The sequence below is a fragment of the Argiope bruennichi genome, chromosome 9, assembly GCF_947563725.1.
Source record: "Argiope bruennichi chromosome 9, qqArgBrue1.1, whole genome shotgun sequence".
NCBI lineage: Eukaryota > Metazoa > Arthropoda > Arachnida > Araneae > Araneidae > Argiope > Argiope bruennichi.
This window is the reverse complement of record NC_079159.1, coordinates 100613022-100633717: the sequence shown is the minus strand read 5'-3', so window position 1 is coordinate 100633717 and position 20696 is coordinate 100613022. Positions and strand designations below refer to the sequence as shown.

The following is a 20696-nucleotide window of genomic DNA, read 5'->3' as shown; positions in this document are numbered from 1 at the left end:
CCAAAAGTTTTTTAATCAGTTAAATAATTTGTTCGTTACAATATTTTTCAACATATTTCCTATTATTGTCATAAATGGTAATGTTTATACAATTTTTGAGATTAAATTAAATTAATAGAAATTGTAATATTTTGTATGCCTTCTTGATTCGTTCTATTTTAAGTAATCTTTAAATCATCATCTTCTTTGTTTTACATTATGTGTGGCCTGTGTGGTATAAGATATATGCATGATTATGTTATAAAACTTTTATAAATTATATACCATTTGAAGCCTTTAACGTTATTAGCCCTTTGATTCCTAAGAAAGCTTAAGTCTAGGTACCTCAAAATTTCAAAGAACGAATTTCTCTTTCAAAGATAAGAAAGATTTTCTACTCCTTCAAAAATACAACGATAGTTGCATTCTTAAAGAATTGATATATAAAAGGGGAATCCACTTATTGATAACCCATTAAGCAAATGCATACCATTCTTTGAAAGTTATCGGAAAACCTCTGTCCCCCAAATTCATCTGAGAGAGCGTCTCTAACGAATAAAGCATGCACCATGGGTTTTTAATCAATCACACTTAATGAAGGAGTAGTGGCTAAATTTATCTTGACATACAGCGCCTCTCTTTTTCTGTTAAATTTTTCTGTTTTAATTAATTTTTTTCTGTTATTTATTTATTTATTTATTTATTTATTTTGAAATTAAGGGTCTAATAACCCTATTTAAATGAAAATATTTTAAGACAATTAATTTGAGTGGTTTATCAATTTTCAGAACAGCTTTTCCAGAATATATTCTGTGCAACATCAATTACTGATAACTTCTACAAAAATATTTTTTTTTCTATTGTACTTTCAGAGCAGATTAAAAACTACCTTCTTAAAATTTGAGTAATAATTTCGACTAAAGGAATTGGTCCAAGTTTCGTAATATTGCTTAAGAAAAAAAAACATTTAAAGATTCTACAAATTTCCCGTGAGAAAGTGAGCATACTAAAATCAAATCTTAAATTTCATTGCTTATTTAAATACCAACTTGAATAAAACTGTCTTCTAAAGCAAATTTCTAGAAAATTCGCCCATTTAAAATTACCATTCTACATTTTCTGAATGTAATCGAAATCTTTCTGAACACTAACAATTTTCTTTAAGATTCGAAATGATTTATAAATAAAATCGTCATATGGAATCGCTACTGATTAAAAATTTGCACTCACCAGATCCACTGAACCAGGAAATAGTTTCTCCTATTTCTGGGCATAAATGGCATTGCAGACGAATTGGTGGCGTTATGGGTTCCATTTTTGACACGTCTTCGTCCCTCTTTTTCTTTTGCTTTCCCTCTGTGTGGGCTACTTCACTGCCTTCGGTGTCTAAATATAAGCTAATGCCGATATCATTGTCTTTGGACTGCAAAAAGAAAAGGCAAGTATTAGCTATTTCAAGAAAATTCAGTAAAAAAAGGAAGGAGGTGATTTTAATATTTAATTTTAGCAAGTAAGTTTCATTAGTCATAAATCAGATCTCCTGAAACTTTTTATTTCTGATGATTGAATGATTTGTTTGATTCGTTCGAAAATGAGATTACTTAGTAAGTGGCTGTGCTTAGGTAATTAAAGGTATAACTCATATTAATAAATGGAGAGAATAACATTATTTAATAAATAGAGAAAAAAGAAAAGAAAGAAGACAGATTTTACATGAATGTTTTTTGGAAATTTCGCTCCAGAGTCAAGTTGGTGTGGCGAAGTTATGATGATGATTTAGACATGAAGAAGATGATGTCTTTTAGTGTCTCTTGATGTTTTTTGGTAGTATAGGGTGGTAATATTCTATTTCTTTTATTGTAATAGTATCCCTTATATTAATATTTTTAAAAACTCTTGCTGGGTTTTCACAAAAAAAAAACTATCAACAAGGTAATCTAAATAATATTAATACGTATTATAGTATATAGATTAGCAGGTAAGTAAAATGTGTTAACAGAGGTTGAATTAACGATATAAAATTTAAAATTAAAAAAAAATTGATATATTTTAGTAAGGGCGGTAAAATTTTAAAAAAAAGAAATTTCAGAATCCTTTTTAAAATTTTAATTATAACTGAAAATTTTGTCTAATGTGCGAGTTGTTAAAAGTTTTTGACATCTTAAAATCCAGCTGCAAGACCTTGTTTGACGACATAAATTATACAAAGCAATCAATAAATATCCTTCCCTATTTCGAGGTTTCTATAGTTAAAACTAATGAATGTAGCAAAACTGAATTTTACATGTAAACGTTAAAAAGAATAGAAAAATAAATTCGAAAAAAAAAATTCTGAAAATTTGATAGCGCAAAATCTTGTATTCAGAGAATCTTGGTACTAACAGCGAATTTCAACTAAGCAACTGCCTAGAGCCGCTAGGCTGAAAGGTGGCCACAAATGGATCAATGTAAAAACTTGAGTTTTTTAATTGTCGAATGTATAAATTAGTAAAAAAATACGAATGCTATTAATGATAAACTGTTAAAATATTAGGAACATTTTATCACGTATAAATGGTCAGATTCTTATTTGTTTTACTATGTTCAATCAGACATTAAAATAGCTATAAAAATGAGCATCTTCTTTATTAATATTATATATGTTACGGCCAAAGCCCGAAATACGGCCAGTTCGCGAATTGGCCGGCCAATTCGCGAACTGGCCAAGAGGTTTGGCCAAAGTCCGAAATACTTGCAATTCATGTTGTATTTTCTACTTTGGCTGGCCATTTCGCGAAGTGGCCGGGCATCCTTGGCCAAAGCCCGATGTGATAATCTATACTTATAAATACAGCTAAATGTATGTTTGTGTGTGCGCGCGCGCGTGTGTGTGTGTATGTGTGTGTGTTGGCGCTCTACAGTCCAAACCGTTTGACAAACAGTTATCAAATTTGGCATATATATACCTTGGAGTTCGAAAATGTGCACCCTGGAGCGATTTTTTAAAATTTTTAATTAGAATTATTAAGCGTAATTTCGGCGTTTTATCGCTATAACCAGAAAATATTACAGCACAAAATCGATTTTTGCATCAAATTAAAACTTTTTTTAATTAAAGCTTAAAATTTAATTTATAAATTATGCTTAGATTAAATTATGCTAAAATTTAATCTGCATGAGCGCGTCAAATTAAAAAATATATATCTTTTATCAACGTGTTGCCATCACATTGATAGAAGTTTAAATTAGAAAATAAATGAAATATTATTGCAAATTTAATAAACAAAATTGCAATTTTCTGCAGGTGTCTGTATAAAATGAAAAAAAAAATGAAATAATATATTTTCTGAAAAGTAAAAGGAGGAAAAGTTTTCTATGAGCTTTGACAATACCTATATTATTAATTCAATAAAACAGTTTAATTTAAGGCAAACATAGTTTAATATACTTAGGATAATCATTCTAATCAGCTACCATCAGCTAATTTGGGGCATACATTTGCTAACAAAATGGTCTAAATTAACTAAATAATTATATTTAATATAACTTTAGTCAATAAATGCTCCGATGAATCAGGAATTTTAAATTTTTACATAGGTCCTCTATCCTTTGAATCATATTTAACAAAATATTCTTGAGACACCAATATTTTTAATAAAAATTGTTGAACTCCAACCAACTAAATCAATTACTAAAACTGACTGATTAATGAAATTTCAATATCACACTTCTATAAATAAAAACTGGCGATTTTAGACCACTTCACCGACTGTCTCAATGAAGATACGCTAATCCTCTGCAGGGTTTCTAGACAGTGATTGGCCTGTGATTATAAAAATGATGCATAAAAACTTCATAAATCGGTCAGACTTTCCTGCTGAACGACTCTGATTTCAGTTTTCATATTTAAAAAAAAAGACATGGTTAGCTTTAATATAAAAAGCTTTTATATTGATTGCAGTTTAACATTTGCACTTTAGTTTAAAGTAGAAATTTTATGGATACTGACAGAACATTAGGGAAAGTAGTACAATGAAACAGAACTGTTTAAGGCCTACATAAAAGTACGACTGAATCATATAACTACCAAAATATGAAGCTCAAAAATATTTTGCAGAAAAAGCTACTAAGAGAGCAATTTACATTAATTGAAAATTTTAGCGATCATTAATACTGGTGAACCGGCTGGTCGCCAAAGGCGACTAGTGGTAAATAAATATAATGACATTCATGTATAAAATATAAATAAGGACATGTTGTAGGAGAAATTCGACAGATGGCGCCAACAAAAAAATGTCTTTAGCTGATATTAATAACAGAACTATATGTCCTTCATATTTGTTTTAATTAGCCCTTATTTTTGTTATTTGCCTTTGCAAAAAATTTCATATTTTTTGAAGCGACATTTCGGGAGACAATGGGATCTGGGATCTTTAACATTAGGTCCATGGAGCAGAAAAAGACTAAGGATCACCCTAAAGGTAATTGAAAACTGAATACTCAATTTGCCTTTGTATTCATGCATGATACGCAACGCCTTTGCTCAAGATATAATTATTGCATTTTGAAGGGCGCAAATCTAATCTTCACGCTATCACGTTCTTAAAATATACACGTTCACTGAATAATTTCTATTATGGCTTTAATATGAGAACAGAATAACACGAGATCATATTTTTATATATTACAAGCTTATTTTTAACTCAGACGTGTCACTTATATTTGAACTCGTTTCTGAAACAGTTGCACTTAAAAAAAAACAGTACACAGAAGAACTCATTTTTAAATACTTCATTTTTAACAGGGTGCAAAACAATGTGCTCTTGATTCCTTTCTTTCTACTTTGGCCGATCGTCCCCAGCCATTTCGCGAATTGGCCGGCCAAAGCCCGAAATCAAGAAAAGATCGGACATTGGCCGGTAAGTTTACAGCAACGTTGGCCAGATCGCGAATTGGCCGGCCAATTCGCGATCTGGCCGATTTCGGGCTTTGGCCGTAACATATACAAATACTGATTCCAGGAATCGTGATAGATAAATAAAGACATTTTCATAAAGTTTGTAAAATAAAAGTATTAGCCTAAAATAAATAATTAAACTGGAAATATTCTGAAAGTGAAACTACATGTTATATTTTGCATTTACTTTTTAGAAAAAAAATGATATTTCACATTTCTTTCATTTGCAATAATATTTAACTTATTTTTTAATTTGAGCTTTTGTCTATATGATGGCAACTCGCTTATAAAAGCTATTTTTTTTCCCACACGTACGTAACGTTCTCGTGCAAGTTGAATTTCATTTTTATTTTCTGTGAGCTAAATTGTTGATAAATATGGTTAAATTAGTTTTTAAAAATCATTAAAATAGAAATTTAATTTAAAGAAAAAAAATTTTGATCTTCAGTATTGCTATATTTACGTTTAAAATTCAAAATTTTAAGTGAATGGCAACGTTGTTACAATTTTTTTTTTAATTTAGCGAAAGTGGCAACGCTGTTGTAATATCCCATAAATAAAAAGAATGTCGATTTAAAAAAAATAGTCGTTTGCTTCTTTAAGAATTATTAAGAATACCTACTTTATTGCCTAGAATCTGAAATTCAAATAAAGAGAGTGATATTAGCAATCGGATAAGACAAAACATAATCTTTATTTTGAGATAGATAACGTGCGAGTTTTTTGTCACTGTTTAGTTTTTCGATTCTACGTTAAACTACATGAGAAAACTTATTAAAGAAAAAAGGTCTCATAATAAGAAGCTGCTTGGGGCCGTCAAGTATTTAAATTAGCCTTTGGTTGGTACTGTAATGAATCAGCTTCTTCCTGGGTGACCACTGTGACATTCCTTTTTCCCACACTCGATAATGTACATTCCGGGCCATTCTTCATCAACGAAACTCCCACAGTGTTAAGTGCCTCCAGATTGCCAAATAGAAGACCCTCCTTTTAAGTACGGTCATCTGGCCATTTAGTGCTAATCCAGATAAGGAACCACACGTGCGTTTCCCAGGGAAATAAATCGTGTCTTCGAAAGGCGACAGTGTCAAACACTCCAGATGTCCTGCATTTTTGCCATGGTGGAGGGTGAATCATCAATGGACATTTTCCCACGGGCGACCAGAGACGATTCAGGTTGTTCTGAACGGTGATTGGGTAACAGGGAGTCTGAGAGGAAAATAAAAGGTGAGATTTTTCGGAAGAAGACGGAGAGAAGCTTCGTGTGTACCAGGGAGAGAAGCTTCGTGTGAACCAAGGAGAGAAGCTTCGTGTGAACCAAGGAGGAGAAGCTTCGTGTGAATCGGACTTCTGCGTAGAATTCCACCCGAAGAAAATTCGGTGGATTCCGAGAGCTACCCCCGGAGTAGCCTAAGACGCCAACAGCCTGTTAGCTGTTCTTGTAAAGTTGTTTCCTTCGAAATGGTTCGAGGAACTATTCTTGTGTAATTTTCGTGTTGTAAATAGCATCATTCATTTAACCTAGATTAGAAAGAGTTGTTTTTATGTAATAAAGCTGTAAATAAAAAATTTGGTCATATCGCTACCTGTTTTTGGATCGAGACTTTACAGTACACTACGAATGCTGCAAACATACAGAAGATCTAATATATATTAATAAATGATTGTTTTCAATGAATTCCATACTATATATCATTCATTTCTGTAAACGCTATTTTTTCATCAATTGAGAATTAATGATATTTTGCATAATTCTTTTTCCGTGAACCCGTAATCATTGACCCTTTTACGATTTTCGAAAGCATCAAAATCTTTCTTACAGGCAACTTTTTTAACTTTTTTGGAGTCATTTCCCATGACCTCTACAATATGGAATTTGGATTCATCCTACACATTAGTTTTAGTTGCAAATGCCTACAAAAAAAAAAGGAAAATTATTTTATGGTCATCTCGTACTTCCTGAAAACTCGTACCATTGGTAGCTTCAAACAGCATTCTCTCAGATAGTAAAATTTTTAATTTTTAAATAATGACATGTTTTTGCTCCTAACAGCCCGAAACACATTACTTAAATCATTTCCATTTGGCCTTAATCGTTCATATTGCTTTTTAGTTGTTTGCTAACTATTTATGAAATTAGATTTTGAGGTCAAAATGTTTTTTTAGTTTTTTTTTTTCAAAATCAAACTAAAGATGAGACTTATCATTATAAAGTAGTAATTTATATAAGTATTTTGTAGAAACACGAAAACATAACGTTATAATCTCTTAATTAAAAGTTAAAACTTTAAATAAAATAAAGTTATAATGCTTTAATTTCATGTGATACTTCATCTATATTAAATAATTAATGTTAAATACAATTACAAAATAAAATTTATCTCTAAATAAAAATTTTCCAATTACCAGCATTAGGTAATATGTATGTCATTGTTCATTGCAATAGCAGGATAAATAAATAAAACATTTAAGCGTTCGGAAATTTCTGTAAAATTTTTGTTGATTTGTTTGTTTAAGTAATTGACTTATTACTTGCAATATGCAAGTTCTATTCTAGAAATTGTGAATTTATGATTCGTTTTCAAAGGCAGAAAAATAATCCTTATTTAGAGATTTTACAGCCTTCATGATTAAAGAGGTAACGACGCTTATCTTGGATAAATTTAAATGTTGCAGATAAATCTTTATCATGACATTGAGATTGTACATTCTAGCAACAAAGTTTTTCTTTATAAACTGAATTTAATAGTATTCGTATTTTGTCTATACACTGGACTTACCCATCAATGAGTTTTAATTACTTTATCCGCCTAAACCTCTAACAACATAGAAATTGCTTCTGAATTAATCAACGCGCAATTTGCTAGAAATCGCTTTTATATCATTGGATAGAAATATTAATAATATTATTGCATATAATATTACATATTATATCCAATAATGATAATAATATTAGTGGATATAATATATATATTTGATAAATTCGGTTTATCGCAAGCACATATTAATTTATTCCCAAGTTTTATAAAAGTATGGATTAAAAATAATTTACGATTTTATTCTAGAAATAGAAAATTTACTCAATATTGATGATTTAAACATAGTTTACAGAATAGCAGTTTAGTATAATCAAACGAGGTTGAAGCAATATCCTAATAGGCATCGGATTTAGTTTAAAAAATAATCTTCAATAACATTTTAAGGAATTGTACGTAAACAGATTAGCGTTTATCACCTCCAAGATAATTATTTTGAAGACATGCAGTTCAAGCTTACGCATTACACATAAAGTAAATCGAGCCAATTTAATTTAGAATTCTTTTATTTGCTCTTTTTCTTAGTGCAGAGTAAATCAATAACTTCCAGACGAATTAGCTTTCAGAACGTGACTATGACACTTACGAGTTGACAACAATTCCACATATCAGCATTATTTTTAAAAAAATTAAAGGAGATTTGAAGTGACCGTTCAAAAAAATCGCTGCATGATAATATTTTAGGCCGAATTCATCTGTTTATTTGTATGCACCTATCTTTATTTTGTTTTTAAAATGTATTCTTAAATGTACAGCAGTGATACTGTGCGCACAAGAAATGTATTTCATGTCATCACAACATGTATGAGTATAACTTTATTAACGAAAACAAAGAGAAATATTCAATGAAATGCATTTGATTCAAAATTCATTTAAAAATGTTTCAAAAATTTTATGAAAGAAAAAAATATTGATTGAAGTTAAATTGATATCATAGAAAATTTTATTTTCCTGAATTTTAAAATAATGTAATCCAGTGTTTTGTACCATAATACTTATACTGCAAAATCATCGAAGAAAATGATCAAATTTTGATTTATCTTTAATTAAAAGGCTAGAATAAATATTGAAAAACACTTTCTAGGGAGAATCTACCACCCAGATGAAGTTTAAATCTGTTGACTGTATTTCCAATAATCTGTCCAGTAGAGCGTTTTCAATGATTTTTTATAACGCACATCGCATCAAAAAATTTTCAAATAATATGCCAGCCGTATCAAGCTAACATTAAATGGATAAAATTTTATAAAATGAAATTTTTAATTCTTTATATCTACAAGATCCTTATACATTCTTCAAAATTTTATTTCTAAATTAAAATTTAAAAAAAATTGGTATTTGTATTAAATCTGGCTAATTTAGAATTTGTAATACTCAATCATTAACGTACGATTTTTCAAAAACTGTTTGCTTCTATTACCTGTATGTGCCACCTGACACGTGTTCCAACAGAAGGGATGTTATATCTATAGAAGAGCGATGAACCAGCCGGCACGTTAGCGGAAATGACTTCAGGATCAGCTGGGTCCAAGAAATCGGCGGGATAATAGTCGTCGTCGATTGTGCCCCCGAAACCAATCTAGAAAAAATATAAAAAATTTTAATCATTTTCTTTGAAAAACCATCATTCTCTTTGATATCCATACGCATTAGTGCTACTTACAGACAAAAAAAATTAAATAACATGAAGAAAAACGTTTGGATATCATTCGAGTTGATCTTATCTATAATATTGGTCAAGTAAATGCTTTAGATAAAAATGATTATATTTGTTTTTTACCTAAAAGCTATACGGAAGCTAACTTTAGCCCTTTAAAGGGCCATTTTTTTCTAGTCATATTATGTTAAAATATTTTTAGGCTTGAAATTAGAATAAAAAAAGGGATTCATTTAGCTTATTAGATAAATTTAATTTGATTCATTAATTAATTTGGTTCATTAATAATTAAGTAACAAATCAAGACACATCATTTTGTCTGAGATAAAGAACTGAAGCGTCTAAGTTTCTGACTTACTAAAAACATTTGTCAGAACTTATGCCAACCTATATAATTTCATACAAAGATTCATAAATTTGGTTGGAAGCATACTTCCCACGGCCCTAGAAAGGGTTAACAAATAGACCATAATGTAAGAGCAAAAATAAATAAATAAATGAATAAAAATAACTGGAAAACTTTTACGGTATGTTTTTAAAAAAATTAATAGCGTACAAACATAAATCGCGCTTTGTACTCTGATATATATGGTTACTGATAGATAAGCTGGGAATTAATGATTATTTGTACAGCACATTTTAATTTGGCATATCAGGAAGTTAATAAGTAGCTGAGTAAGAAAGTTTATTTTATTTTATATTACATCTCTCATTTTCAGATATATAATACTTCCTGCAATTGTAAACATGTATGGTGCGATGATAATAATAATTTTTTTTTGTTTGCGTCTTATTATTGCTCTTTAAATAAGAGTACTTTTTTTTTATAATGCAAAGGCGAAGGAATCAAGCCTTAATTATAGTCATGCTGCGATACTTCAGACAAAAGATCCGAGTGTCCTTTGACTTCTTTTTTTCCGAAACCTTACCACAAATTTCCTTGTGCTACTAAAATATCAGCTAAAGTATAATTAATATTATGTAAGAGGAAGTTATTTATTTCACGTTACAAAACACCCAATTGCTAAAAGAGCGGTATTTTTTAAATTTTCTGTCAAAATTCTACCATCACGCAAATTATAACAATACAATGGATTTCTGAGAAGCCATAGATTATAGTATTTATCTGTAGTTGTTCAATCAATAAAGACCAAACTTACAAAATTAAATTTATAATACTGTTTGAATAATCTTGAAAACTTTCTTAGAATTATGAGGCCAAAATTTAAAAAAAAAAATAATATTTTCTTACAAATTCTCCGCATTCCGGGTCTCCTGTGCAGTCTACACGGTTTCCTCCTAGGTAAACAGGTAAAACGTCGACGTCGATATGCTTAACCAACTCTTCTTTCCAATCTGAAAAAAAACAGAAAAAAAAAATTAAATGTCTATATATCCAGAAAATAATTAAATATTATTGCCTATAGTATTCAATTATTTTTTAAGAAATGACTCGGAAATAAATAAAAAAAATAGTATGAAATTTCTGAAGTTACCGCATATTTAACACTTTGATAACAACCCTAAAAAAATTTACGATCGTCTGGCTCTCTTTACTTTCTACTATAATGTGTTAAAAATGTTATAAAATAATAAAATATTGCCCATTTTTTATATAATTCATGTAACGAAAGCCGTTTAGTAATTGCGCACAGATACACTGCTCACTCTTGTTCAACTTTGCAAATAATTACATTTATACAATCTTGTTCAAGCGTTGTTTTGACCATTGAAATAAATAAATAAAATAGAAAAGGTTCATTCATTCTATACCCAGAACAGTTAGATCGACTTTTTGATTTTAGAACATTAATTGACCCAGCAAGGAGGGTAGAAAATTTTTGTATTAATAATAGGGATTGTTGAGCGATCGCATTCATCTATTTTGTTGCAATTATATCGTGCCATCTAAGCAAACTTATTTAAAGGACCCTGTTCTTCTCTTCCTTACCAACTTATTTGAAATAGGAATCACAGCAAACATCCAGAAACCGGTAAACATCAATTCGAAGCAAATATGCTTCGCGTAGCGCATGGAACAAATATAATTATCATATATTTGATTCAATTATCGATAATAAACTTATTAATTTCAAACACCCATCTACATTATAACTAGTGTGAAAGATTTGAATTTAGCAAACGAAAGAACTTTTGCCAGATAGTTGATATTCCCGAATTCTCTTTAATCTAGTCATTGTTCTATTTTATAGTCCAATAATAAAGATGAGATTTATTATTACAAAGTAATAATTTAATCGTCTGTAATCTGCCAACTGGTTTTGTTGTCGCACTTTCAACATGGTTTATACAAATTCATTTTTTTGATAATTTTTTGCTCAATTTTTTTACAGATTGTTTTATTATTTTACCGAAATTTACAAAACATAAATTAAGAGTTACATTAAACAGTGTACTTCTAATGTCTTATTACTTTAAAAAGCAAGAATGTATATCCATGAAAAAATGCATGTTTTCTTTTCATAAACTTTTTCTGCTAATGCATTTGCATACAAATGAGAATAAGCATGCAGCATTTGTATATGTTCTGGTCTTTCCCTATTTATAATTCTCTATCCCCTTACTAAAGCATTTTAATATATTTCCAACCGGCGCCCTGGCATAGGGATAGCCCGTCTTCCCCGTGATCTGCGCGTCCCGGGTTCGAGTCCCGGTTTGGACATGGTTGTTCTTCCATTGTTCTATCTGTGAGATGTGTGAATGTGCCCTCCTGTAAAAAGAGGTTGTGCAAGCAAATGAGTGATGCGTGAATAGCAAAGTTGTCCCCTTGGCCCTAGTTGGCGCTACTAAAGAAACAAGAGACGCTCCCCCACCGGCCTAAAATCGCTGCCTTTGTAACAACGGGCTTGTCCATGACATGTGCCATAAGAAACAACAATATATTTCCATGGTTGCTTTGGAATAATTCTGATGGAAGAGCCTTCGCTTCAGTACAGAAAGTTCGCAGGTTCGTGTCCCAATTTCATCAGGATTACTCTTATGGGATTTTGGTACACTACAAATCTTTTAAGATAAAATGTCCTCCTGCTAAGTATTGTTTGGAAGTTCGGTGGAATTTGCTGGCCCAGGTGTCGTCTCCAACGTCTGGCTTCGATTCAAAATGATGGGGTCCATTGCAAAATAGCTTTTATATCATTTCAAAGGTCGTTAATCTAACCGAAAGCTAAATTTTTTTTTATTCACAGCTTTCTAATTTATTTTTAGTATGATAACATAAAAATAAATTGTATGCAAATTCCACTAATCTTTTTCTTCTTTTTTTACCTACCATCAGCAGCCATCAGAATGTTTCATTGTAACTTTCGCCAGATTTTCCAGCACGCAACTCGCTTTACAAAAGTATCACATTTAAAAAATCCAAAATTGTATACATTTGTTATTTATTTTTCTGCCTATTGAAATTATGTAAGTTAAATCTCGTTGATCTGAGATTATATGATTTTAGCGTTAGATTTCCTGGATTATACGACACTTATTTCGAAACAATGGTAGCCACCGGAAGAGACTCAAGATGATACCCTTCGTGTTATTCAAGATGTTGAAGTACTTTCACTTCACGCTACACTGGGCAGCAAAACATCGTTGAGCTTGATGGTACAGTTAAAAGAGAGACAGAGATTTCTTCTACAAAGAATCGTTTGATATTAAATTTTCAAAGTTATCTTTCGCATATAGCAACTCAAATAAATTTTCGAATTGATTGATGATTTATTATGTCAAGTATTATCTTCCTTTTGTATTTTTATGACTTGATTAAAAATCTTTTTTGTGACTTGATTAAAAATCTTTTTTGTGACTTGATTAAAAATTAAGTCATAAAAAATCGTCAAAACATTTTATGACTTGATTGATCGTATCTTTGTTTATGACTTGATTAAAAATATAACATTCTACAAATGAGTACATTCCGTTTATGATGCATCTGTAAGCTTTATTCAATTGGAATATGTAGGCAAAAGAATTTTTTTTAATTATCACTTTTTCAATTATTTGGACCGCGTTCTATATCATGTGGTCTCTTTAAAAAATTATGATAATTTCGAAATTTCCAATCGCTTAGTTTTGGTATTATATATTGTCCAATAAATTTTCGATATTAAATATTCTAAAACTGCAGATTAGAAGGGCGAACTCTAAAATCCTTCCACTGAAATTACAATAGAAGTAAATATTCTTCTTATGGTTTTATTATAAATGATGAACACTATTTTAGTTAGATTGTGTTTCAATGCTTTTGCTTGCATCGAAATTAAATTCTAATAAGACGGCATTAAATTGTATTAAAAAAAATGTCTCAAAAAACAGTTGTTATGAACAATATTATTTAGTACGAATTAAAAAAAATTTCACTTTAGGTAATTAAGGATTCAATGTTTAAAAAAATATTATTATTAATACTTACTGCTGTCTAAAACTTTAATACTTTGATGGAGAGTTTCTTTAATGACTGGCTTGAACAGCTTAAAAGCAGAAGAGAAGTAAGACGGCGCTGAAAAATAAAGAGAACATTAGCATAAGTGCTTCCCATTGCTTTCCATTTTGTATCCAGCTGAGGCAACCAATTTACATATTTTTATCAAACTTATAATTAATATATAAAAATTAATATGTTTATTTACTTAAAATTAATATATTGCGTATAGCTCTAAAATATTAACTGCAGATATTTTGCATTCTTTGAAAACTAAAGTTTCTTTACAAATGTTATAAATATTTTCTATTCGTCAAGAAAATAAAAAATAAAGATTCATTGCAATATTTATGCTGATAATTCTTTTTCATATACAAAAATAAAATGTCTGATATTTTTGATGTATATTTAAAAAGATTTTAATATCTTATTTAAAATTTGTAAAATTAAAATAATTTTTGTTATGTAATATTTTTAGTTGAAAAGTAAAATTTAATTCGATGGGTTAATAATCACAGAAAAAAAAATATAGGACACTAACCATTAACAACATATACAACTTTTACAACATCATGGTAGTGATCTTGTAGGAGCTTCAATGCCATAAGTCCTGCTTCTACAACTGAAAAAAAATCACAAAAAGAAACAAATATTACCGAATACTCTTTTTTATTTTCAAAGTGTGTTAATAAATATAAGTCTCCTACACAGATACACAGAAGTAAACAGAAAATATTTTTAAGTATTAAATGAGGCAACATTAGAACAAAATATTAGAAAATGATAATTCTTTATCTACCACATTTACATAAACAAAAGAAAATTAAAAAATCCTTGGTTTCTTTAAAAAGAATTTTTAAATTATCTAAAACATGATATGCATTTTTTTTGGCAATTAGATTCTTAAATTATTTCTTTCTAACGTGAAATGCATTTCAAAATTCAGAATCAACAGGAAAATTGTTATTCATGTTTTTTCATTGCGAAAAAAAAAAGTTGTTTACATAAAAATATTGCGAATATTAATAAAAAGTTTTTCGTACTTGTTTTGTCCATGAGTTTGCTCATACTGAGATGTTCCATATTTAAAATATAAGCAAGTTGTTTCTTCTTGTTTCCGGTCTGTTAAAGAAAGGAAATATAATACATATAACATATATTTACATAATTTTATTTATATATTTACATATATTATTTACATATTAACATAAATATAAATATATTTGTACATATTTATCATCTAAAAGATACTTTTTATTTCGATGTTTTATGTTTTTGAAATTTCTCTAAATTCTTTTTGAACGAAATGAACTTTTATGAAACATTTTTTGAATTATCTTATCGAGTAAGAAAGCACCGCAATTTATATTTAATAGAGATTTATTTGTTTTACTCTACATTGCCCTGATCATAAAAATAAGTTAGATTAATTATTACAACATCATGAATAATTATTAAATTATACTTATTATATATCATTAAATAAAATAGCTCCTGGGAACTGAATAATGTCACGCAAAAGTACTTCTGATTCATAATTCAGACAAGGTCATATGGAAATTATGCGCCAGATTTATCATTTAATAAAATTGTGAAAAGAAATTTGGGATTATCAAATTTAAATTAGCATGTGTTGTTTTAAATAATTTAAAGTTTGATTACATTTACTTTGATACTTTTTCTTGTAAATATAGCACTGTTTTTATAGTTATTTAAATAGAAAATTAAATTACAATTAAATTAATTTCAATAAAAAATTAGATTACATTTACTTTGATACCTTTTCTTATAAATATAGCGAGGTTTTTATAGTTATTTAAGTAAAAAATTAAGCCTGATACATCTTAATTTAGGCGTCCATTCAATCTCAGTTTTGTATTAAAGTCTTTATGAATTATTTTTGTAAAAATTCATTGAATTCATTGTAAATTCATTGAATTATCAGAAAAATAACCAGCTCAATTACAGCATCAGTTTTGAAGAACTTATGAAAATGTATTCATGTTTCTATTTCTAAACTTAATCTTGTGATAGCAATGTAAGATTTCTTTATATTTATAATGACAACATGAAATCTGCCGCATAAACTTCCATTTTTGTATAAAAGGCTGTTTGTTATTATTTGTTTGCATTTACATTAAAATTATTTTTAGCATTTACATTACATTAATGTTTTAATGAATTATTTATGAATGTTTTAATGAAGCATTTACATTAATGTTTGCATTTACATTTAAAAAATCCTTTTTATAAGATTTACATACATTATTTGCAAACATTAATATTGTGCATACGTGTTGTTATATCACGAAAAAAAAATAACCGCAACACCATACTTTCAACAACATCCTCCAACTTATAAAAAATTATCACGAACATTGATTTCTCCAAATCCTTGTGTTTTAAGTTGTAAATTTAAATGCAATCTTTGCATCTTCTTTCATTAAAGATTAGCCGACCTGCAGAATACGATGCCTTTTCAACCAGATCTCGTGTTATGAGTTATGTAAGTCGTTTTTCTGGAAGGCTTTATGTAATTATATATGCAACTGCTTTGATTCTACGTAGCAAATCTTGTTACTTGGAAATTAGAAGTCGGGACTGGTTATAAACGGGGAAATATACAGCACCTGCGTGAGATGGTAGTTTCATATCCTACAATTAAATGAATAAGTAGTTGCCATAAATAAAAGTGTGGAATGTGTGGTATAAAAACAATTCATGCTTCTATCTATCTTAAAACTAATCGCTAATCAATGCAAATCACATCTCGATAATTTAGTACATAATTATTAATAGTTTATTTCCCCGATTTAGCTTTCATAGATGGAAACATTATTTATCTGCCTTTAGTAATGGTAATATTTTTGAAATTGTTAATGAAGGATCCCAACGGGTTTAACGCGTTTATTTCTTTAAATAACTATTTGATTGCCGAAAATAAGCCGGAAAATAATTTCTAATGACTAACAATCACGTAAGTAAAAGAAAACATAAAGTAGTATTTACGTGACATTAACTGCAATTCATAAGTATTAACAAGTGAACGAGCAAACATTGAAGGGCCATTTAGTCCATATTAAGATAGTTAGAGTCTTAATATAATTTCAAGAAATTATTAGTTTTAGAACTGATTTATTTTCAACTATAAAATTCCAATTACTATAAAGGTGTATAACAGTTATGGCAGTTTTATTAAATATGTTCTTCCCGTAAATTTAAACAGATTTCTAAAAATTCTTAATAGATAATAATAATAATAATAAGAAGAAGAAGAAGAATTTGGAGAACCGAAAGTAGATTTACATATTTTGTCTTATCACTGAGTCGTTTATTTATTTCAGAAACAAAAGAAGTTACATTTTTCCCTTCTAGTATGTATATAGTTGCCATAAACTCGTAAGTTGTCAAATATTATTATCATATTTTAAAGTTATAAAATGTGCATATTTTCTGGAAACTCAACTTTCCTATTAATAAAGAAAAATCTCATTGGGAAACAAACGATTGTCAATCTGAAGCCAATGTATTTACATATGTGTCATATAAATTTAAAATACCGTATTTGGAAAAGATTATTCTAAATGATTAATTATCAATAACTACTAAAAAGCAAGATGCTGTATCTTTTATAGTATTTTGATTATTATAAAATTAAATCTGTGATCGTTTTGATTTATATATGAGAAGCATAAAAAACATGACATAAAATTGATAAAAAAAAAAACGATAATTACAGAAAATAGTATTAAGTATCAACAGTTATCAAATGTTATTGGCTAAATTTCTTAATAACAAAAAATTAAATTTAACACATAAATATAAAGCTCTGAAGTATGTTGAACTGAAAAAAAAAATGATATAATGCTCACCTTCATATTTTCCATTTTTTGTAATAAAAGATCTCTTTCTATGTACCATAAAAACAATTTAAAGTGATCCATTGTAGAGAGGACATTCAGAAATCCTAAAAAAATATTGGGTTATTAAGAGTTGGAGAGAAATTTTGAATATTGCAAAAAGAAATTGTGAAAATTAAAATAAGTGCTTTCTACAATGTAGAATTAGTTACCTTTAGCATCACTGTAACCTATGTTTATCACTCGAACCAAAGTTCCCTCTTTGTCAAAACCAATAATACCAGAAACGCTGTATTTATTGTTAAGCTGAAAAAATTCAAATAACATTTTATGACATTCAGTTTATCGCTATTATGTAATTAAAATAAAATATAACAATAAAATAATTTCCACCATTTTTATAATTAAATGATAAGTACATTGACAATATTTCTTTAAATAGAGACAACTTGTTGTGAGTTTAACATATAAACGGTATGAGACACAAGTTAAATTGTTATAATGGCAGAACATAATGTAAGATGATTCTTAGCTAATCAAGAGGATCTTTTAATTTTTCTAGTGTATCTCTTGATGCATATTTAACCTTAAAAAACATTCATTATTCAACCCGATTATTGGCTGCTCTAGTTTAACAAAATATTCAATATACCATCTGCTAAAATTCTGTTGTCAATGAACAGGAAATATGCAGATAAGCTAGACGCACATACAAAGAAATACAATTTTATAACAATACAGTTAATTAAATAACAGCATTAGAAGTCCTATGTAGCAGGACTAATAAAACGGTTTGTTAGACAATAACAAACCTTTGTATATCAATAAGAAACGAGAGGCCCAAATAAATATCACTGTATTTCAACACAAAGCTTATACGCATTATGCATGTTATTGGTGCAATAGTTGCTGCGCTATTGTAAATAATAGTCCTAAAAATCAAAATAAGCAATTTTTCGCGTATAGCCTTTTCTTTGACTTAAATTATTGATTAAAAAAAACTTGTAGATATCTGTATTTGCAATTGCGATATAATTTTCTGTTAGATTATAATTATTATCGATTACAGTTTCAGAACAATGTATGAAACTGTCAATGAAATTTCTTGCTACGTATTTTTTGAAACCTTCATTAACTTACAATGAAAACACCCAGATAAGTTAATCATTATATCTCAATTCCAAGTAAAAGAAATAGCTCAATAATTCAATAATAACCTAAAAAAATTAAATCGCATTGATATTTTTGAGTTTTGAGACAGCTCAAACATCCTATCAGCCCATTTACTTAATATCAAAACAATCTATTCTCGATAGAAACACCTAATATTTGCCGAATGTTTTTTTTTTAAATATGGAATAAATTATAAAACTGATTAAATGTGAAAACAAATGCCTCAAATTATTACATAGGGAAGTGGTTAATGTTTATATAATTTGGCACTGCTAGCATTAATTTATTTCATAAACAATTTTTGGTGATTTATCTAGTTGTTAGAAGGAAATATAGTAAAATTCTGATGTTGATATTGTTTGGAATATCAATCAATATTCAGAAAAAAAAAACTTTATAATAGACAGTATGTACTTAAAATTAAAAAGAAACTTTCAAGTGTATTGCTAAACATTAAGAACTTCATAAAGTTCACATGATTAATTTATTCTTTGGTTAAAATTACTATAAAGCTATTGGAAGACTTGGAAATAAAATGAATAAAATCATTATCATCTGCGTAACCATGAGAAAGTGAAACATTTGAATTTTGATGCGGAATCTCGATTTTTTAATTCATTGTTTGGATAAACTGTTTCACAACATTCCATATAAGTATTGGGTTTATTCTACAATGTTATTTTAAATACATTTGTTGAAATAATTGCAACTTACAAGTATTTGCGGTTGCTTCTCATTTTTCATGAATTCTTCTATTCGCAAAAATCTTCTCAAGTTGTAATCCTGAAATATTTATTACAATCATAAAAATATATTTATCACATTTTTATATTCATTAAGAATGATAATTTAATGATTAATGATATATTATACTAGATGATAAAGTAATACTAAATGATGATATAATAATTAAATAAAAATATATTTAAATAAAGCTTTACAAATACTCTTCAGCCAAAGCTAATAATTTATTAAGCATTAAAATTGTGACATAAGAAAAACTAGCAGGAATGGTCTCCACTAAACTTTCTCGCACATTCTCTAATAAGGGTGAACTAGATACTTTTTTCCCCATTCGATTGAAACCAAAATTTGACATAGAATTCCAAAAATTTGTATCTTTGTCACTGACACTCACATATTTTTCAAAAATTTGTATCTTTGTCACTGACAGACACATATTTTCCAAAAATTTGTATTTTTATCACTGACAGGCACATAATTTCCAAAAATTTGTATCTTTGTCACTGACAGGTACATATTTTTCAAAAATTGGTATCTTTGGCACTGACAGACACATATTTTTCAAAAATGTGTATCTTTGGCACTGACAGACACATATTTTTCAAAAATTTGTATTTTTGTCACTGACAGACACATATTTTTTTAAAATGTGTATCTTTGTCACTGACAGACACATATTTTCCAAAAATTTGTATCTTTGTCACTGACAGACGTTTATTTTCCAAAAATTTCCATCTTTGTCCCTGACAGGCACATATTTTCCAAAAATTTATATCTTTGTCACTGACAGACACATATTTTCCAAAACTTTGTATCTTTATCACTTACAGGACATATTTTCCAAAAATTTGTTTTTCGAACTCAGAAAGGTGTAAAACGTGGAGATTTATCAAAATCTAGTGATTGGATTTTTTGACAATTACAATGCTTTCTCTGTATTTCATATCCGAGAAAATAATTAATCCGGCCTTGATTTTGAACAAAAATAATTGCTGAAATAACCTGGAAATATCTTTATTTACGAATGTCAACAATCATGTGATTGTTTTATTTATTATAACAACACAGTATTTTTATTCTTCTTTTAAGTATTGTATGT

The 20696-nt window shown here is 28.6% G+C and overlaps 1 protein-coding gene across 1 annotated transcript in view; it reads right to left on the bottom strand.

Moving 5' to 3' along the window:
* LOC129983988 (SEC14-like protein 2) overlaps positions 1-20696 on the bottom strand; it is a 48348-nt gene that overhangs the window by 608 nt on the left and 27044 nt on the right. The window contains exons 5-13 of the mRNA XM_056093725.1: positions 19568-19636; positions 17893-17986; positions 17693-17787; positions 14864-14942; positions 14362-14442; positions 13812-13898; positions 10641-10744; positions 9152-9310; positions 1210-1402 (exon numbers count right to left, since the gene is read on the bottom strand). Of these exons, the coding sequence (XP_055949700.1) occupies positions 1210-1402; positions 9152-9310; positions 10641-10744; positions 13812-13898; positions 14362-14442; positions 14864-14942; positions 17693-17787; positions 17893-17986; positions 19568-19636 (961 nt within the window). The remainder of the gene's footprint in view (positions 1-1209; positions 1403-9151; positions 9311-10640; positions 10745-13811; positions 13899-14361; positions 14443-14863; positions 14943-17692; positions 17788-17892; positions 17987-19567; positions 19637-20696) is intronic.